Consider the following 5,388-nt stretch of genomic DNA (forward strand, 5'->3'; position numbering starts at 1 on the left):
AGAAATGAGCAAAAGTACCATCATCACTTCTACTGTTACAGCACAGCGTGGTTAGACTTCAGCACAGCGTGGTTAGACTTCAGCACAGCGTGGTTAGACTTCAGCACAGCGTGGTTAGACTTCAGCACAGCGTATTTAGACTTCAGCACAGCGTGGTTAGACTTCAGCACAGCGTGGTTAGACTTCAGCACAGCGTGGTTAGACTTCAGCATAGCGTGTTTAGACTTCAGCACAGCGTGTTTAGACTTCAGCACAGCGTGTTTAGACTTCAGCACAGCGTGGTTAGACTTCAGCACAGCGTGGTTAGACTTCAGCATAGCGTTGTTAGACATCAGCAGAGCGGCCGCCTGTACAGCCGACAGGTTAAATGTATGATATGTAATCTATTTATGAGTATTAGTTAAGTTATGGGTCTACAGGTTCATTACAGCTGGCAGGCTTGCTGCAGATCATCATCACAGCCTCGTTTCTGTTGCCTCATCTTCTGCGTCGACGTGAGACGGTGCGCGTGGCATCGGTCACCATTTTGCCGCGGCCAATCACAGTGCACTCAGTTTTAAGACAGCCACATTTTTCTATGTGAGTGTAGGTGTGGTTGATGTGTGTGCTGTCTGGACAGCGGAGCTGGACGCTGCGCTGCGAGGTGACCACCTCCTGACAACAGGAGCAGGAATGCTGCAGGGACCCGGCCATGAACGAGTAGCTACATGAAGCCAAGGGAAAAAAGAACATGGAACATGAGAGAGAGAATAAAAACCAGTGGAAGTGACAAGAAGGTCAGAGAGAGCAAGGAGAGAAGGAGCGGTTGAAATGAAAAATAGAAGAGGAAGAGGAAGGCATAAAAGTGAAAGGAGATGCAGGCGGAGGCAAGTGGTGACAAAAACAAAGAGAACATGGTGACATTTGTTGTAGTTTGCATGGAATGACATCAGCACAAACAGCATTTTCTGGATTTTTTTCTTTTGGTGGCTTGGGTCCTGAAAATGTTCCACATATGGTGGACGATGTTGTTTGAAAATAACCAGTAGAGGAAAACTAAATGAAAAAAGGGAGATTTAAAGGCTTTGAAGCACACTGATCCTAAGGAAGCAGAGATGTCCATTGTCTGTGTCTTTTGGTGTGAACTTACAAAGTGAAGGTTTCACAAGCTCCTCCACAAGATGTGATGTTGACCAGCTCTTTGGAGTGGCAGCCCAGGTTCTCCAGGTGCACTTTGGTGCTGCTCACACTGCAGGGACGATTTGGATGAAGACCTGCAACAAGACCAAGGAGAACGAATAAGAGCCACACCTGTACTGTTTGGTAGGAAAATACCACGTTGATTCGGGTTAGGAATGTTAAAATCTTTAACTGATGCACGTTCACTGGACAGACACACCTGCTGCTAAACTGAATGAATGAAATCATTCTGAAGAGAGGAGCTTGATGATAAATGATTTGTGAATGGAGAGGCTCTAAAAGTACTGGTGCAGGAGGGACGACCCTTACCGGACAACACATCCAACATCCAGTAGAGCCACATTCTGTCAGTTTTCTCACTCCTCCAGTTAGCATTACTCTTTTATCACTTAGCTTTACTCATTTATCAGTGAGCTTCACTCTTTTATCAATTAACTTTACTCTTTTATCATTTAGCTCTACTCATATATCAGTGAGCTTTACGCTTTTATCAGTGAGCTTTACTCTTAGCTTTACTCATTTATCAGTGAATTTTACTCTTTTATCAGTTAGCTTTTTTACTATTTTATCAGCTAGCTTTACTCTTATCAGTTAACTTTTCTCTTTTATCAGTTAGTTTTATTCTTTTAGCAGTTAGCTTTTTTTACTATTTTATCAGTTAGCTTTACTCTTTTATCAGTTAGCTTTACTCTTATCAGTTAACTTTTCTCTTTTATCAGTTAGCTTTTTTACTATTTTATTATTTAACTTTACTCTTTTATCAGTTAGCGTTACTCTTTTATCAGTTAGCTTTTTTACTCTTTTATCAGTTAGCTTTACTCTTTTATCAGTTAACTTTATTCTTTTATGACTTAGCTTTACTCTTTTATCAGTTAGTTTTACTCTTTTATCAGTTGACTTCACTATTTTATCAGTTAGCCTTTTTACTATTTTATCAGTTAACTTTACTCTTTTATCAGTTAGCTTTACTCTTTTCAGTTAACTTTTCTCTTTTATCAGTTAGTTTTATTCTTTTAGCAGTTAGCTTTATTACTATTTTATCAGTTAGCTTTACTCTTTTATCAGTTAGCTTTACTCTTATCAGTTAACTTTTCTCTTTTATCAGTTAGCTTTTTTACTATTTTATCAATTAACTTTACTCTTTTATCAGTTAGCGTTACTCTTTTATCAGTTAGCTTTACTCTTTTATCAATTAGCGTTTTTACTATTTTATCAGTTAGCTTTACTCTTTTATCAGTTAACTTTATTCTTTTATGACTTAGCTTTACTCTTTTATCAGTTAGTTTTACTCTTTTATCAGTTGACTTCACTATTTTATCAGTTAGCCTTTTTACTATTTTATCAGTTAGCTTTACTCTTTTATCAGTTAGCTTTACTCTTTTATCAGTTAACTGTAGTCTTTTATCAGTTAGCTTTACTCTTTTATCATTTAGCTTTTTTATTATTTTATTGCTTAACTTTACTCTTTTATCATTTAACTTTACTCTTTTATCAGTTAGCTTTACTCTTTTATCAGTTAACTTTATTCTTTTATCAGTTAGCTTTACTTTTTTATCAGTTAGCTTTTTTATTATTTTATTAGTTAATTTTACTCTTTTATCAGTTAGCTTTACTCTTTTATCAGCTAGTCTTACTCTTTTATCAGTTGTCTTCATTCTTTTATCAGTTAGCTTTACTCTTTTATCAGTTAGCTTTTTTACTATTTTATCAGTTAGCTTTACTGTTTTATCAGTTAACATTATTCTTTTATCAGTTAGCTTTACTCTTTTATCAATTAGCTTTTTTACTATTTTATCAGTTAGCTTTACTCTTTTATCAGTTAACTTTATTCTTTTATGATTTAGCTTTACTCTTTTATCAGTTAGTTTTACTCTTTTATCAGTTGACTTCACTATTTTATCAGTTAGCCTTTTTACTATTTTATCAGTTAACTTTACTCTTTTATCAGTTAGCTTTACTCTTTTATCAGTTAGCTTTACTCTTTTATCAGTTAACTTTACTCTTTTATCAGTTAGCTTTTTTATTATTTTATTAGTTAACTACTCTTTTATCATTTAACTTTACTCTTTTATCAGTTAGCTTTACTCTTTTATCAGTTAACTTTATTCTTTTATCAGTTAGCTTTTTCACTATTTTATTATTTAACTTGACTCTTTTATCAGTTAGCTTTACTCTTTTATCAGATAACTTTATTATTTTATCAGCTTTTTTCTGCTTATCAGGCTGACACTTTAGTAACAACGTAGTAAGCTGTCCACTTTCAATGAAATAACACATTACTGAGAAACATTTTGAAAAATAAACCACACAATCTACTACTACTACCACGACTACTATCACCACTACTACTACCGCTACTACTACTACTACCACCACCACTACTACTACTGCTACCACCACTACTACTACTACCACCACTACTACTACTACTACTACCACCACCACTACTACTACTACCACTACTGCTACCACTACTGCTACCACTACTACTACTACTATTACTACTTTCAGCTGCTCCCGTTAGGGGGCGCCACAGCGGATCATCTGTTTCCATCTCTTCCTGTCTTCTGCATCTTCCTCTGTCACACCAGCCACCTGCATGTCCTCCCTCACCACATCCATAAACCTCCTCTTTGGCCTTCCTCTTCTCCTCTTCCAGCATCTCTCCTCCACACATGTCCAAACCATCTCCATCTTGTCTTTCTTGCTTTGTCTCCAAACCGTCCAACCTGAGCTGTCCCTCTAATATACTCGTTCCTAATCCTGTCCTTCTTCATCACTCCCAGTGAAAATCTTATCATCTTCATCTCTGCCACCTCCACCTCCAGCTCCACCTCCTGTCTTTTCATCAGTGCCACTGTCTCCAAACCATATAACATAGCTGGTCTCACTACCATCTTGTAAACCTTCCCTTTAACTCTTGCTGGTACCCTTCTGTCACACATCACTCCTGACACTCTTCTCCACCCACTCCACCCTGACTGCACTCTCTTCTTCACCTCTCTTCTGCACTCCTCGTTACTTTGGACAGTTGACCCCAAGTATTTAAACTCATCAACCTTCGTCACCTCCACTCCTTGCATCCTGACCATTCCACTGTCCTCACTCTCATTCACACATAGGTATTCTGTCTTGTTCCAACTGACTTTCATTCCTCTTCTCTCCAGTGCATACCTCCACCTCTCCAGGCTCTCCTCCACCTGCAACCTACTCTCACTACAGATCACAATGTCATCCGCAAACATCATAGTCCACGGAGACTTCTGCCTGATCTTGTCCGTCAACCTGTCCATCACCATTGCAAACAAGAAAGGGCTCAGAGCCGATCCTTGATGTAATCCCACCTCCACCTTGAACCCATCTGTCATTCCAACCACACACCTCACCACTGTCACACTGCCCTCATACATATCCTGCACCACTCCTACATACTTCTCTGTAACTCCTGACTTCCTCATACAATACCACACCTCCTCTCTCGGCACCCTGTCATAAGCTTTCTCTAAGTCTACAAAGACCCAATGTACCTCCTTCTGACCTTCTCTATACTTCTCCATCAACATTCTCAAAGCAAACATCACATCTGTGGTGCTCTTTCATGGCATGAAGCCATACTGCTGCTGCTGATCATCCCCTCTCCTCTTAACCCAGCTTCTATTACTCTTTCCCATATCGTCACACTGTGGCTGAAAAACAAACCAAAGAATGTGTCGTAATAATTAAGGGCAACACTCACAACTGCGGCAGCATCCATCTACAGCAAGAACTTCTGTTCCCTAGGAGACATGGATAGATGAAGAAATAGATGAATAATATCAGCATTGTTCTCACCAAGGCAACATTAATGTCGCATCAGCTGTGGATGACAACCTGACAGTGTCAGGCAGCTGTATTTACTAATGTATTTACTAATGTATTACTAATGTATTACTATTGTATTTACTAATGTATTACTAATGTAGTTACTAATGTATTTACTAACGTATTAATAGTGTATTACTAATGTATTTACTAATGTATTACTAATTTATTTATTAATGTATTACTAATGTATTACTAGTATATTTACTAATGTATTACTAATGTAGTTACTAATGTATTACTAATGTATTACTAGCGTAGTTACTAATGTATTACTAGTGTATTTACTAATTATTACTAATGTATTACTAGTATATTTACTAATGTATTACTAATGTAGTTACTAAT

At 37.5% G+C, this 5,388-nt stretch overlaps 1 protein-coding gene across 1 annotated transcript in view; it reads right to left on the minus strand.

The window, feature by feature from the left end:
* Positions 1 to 1,223: 1,223 nt before the first annotated feature.
* The window catches only part of muc5f (mucin 5f), a 97,830-nt gene continuing 93,665 nt past the window's right edge, over positions 1,224 to 5,388 (minus strand). Inside the window, exon 43 of the mRNA XM_056278749.1 lies at positions 1,224 to 1,253. Within this exon, the coding sequence (XP_056134724.1) occupies positions 1,224 to 1,253 (30 nt within the window). The remainder of the gene's footprint in view (positions 1,254 to 5,388) is intronic.

The sequence above is a fragment of the Lampris incognitus genome, chromosome 4 (genome assembly GCF_029633865.1).
Source record: "Lampris incognitus isolate fLamInc1 chromosome 4, fLamInc1.hap2, whole genome shotgun sequence".
Taxonomy (NCBI): Eukaryota; Metazoa; Chordata; class Actinopteri; order Lampriformes; family Lampridae; genus Lampris; species Lampris incognitus.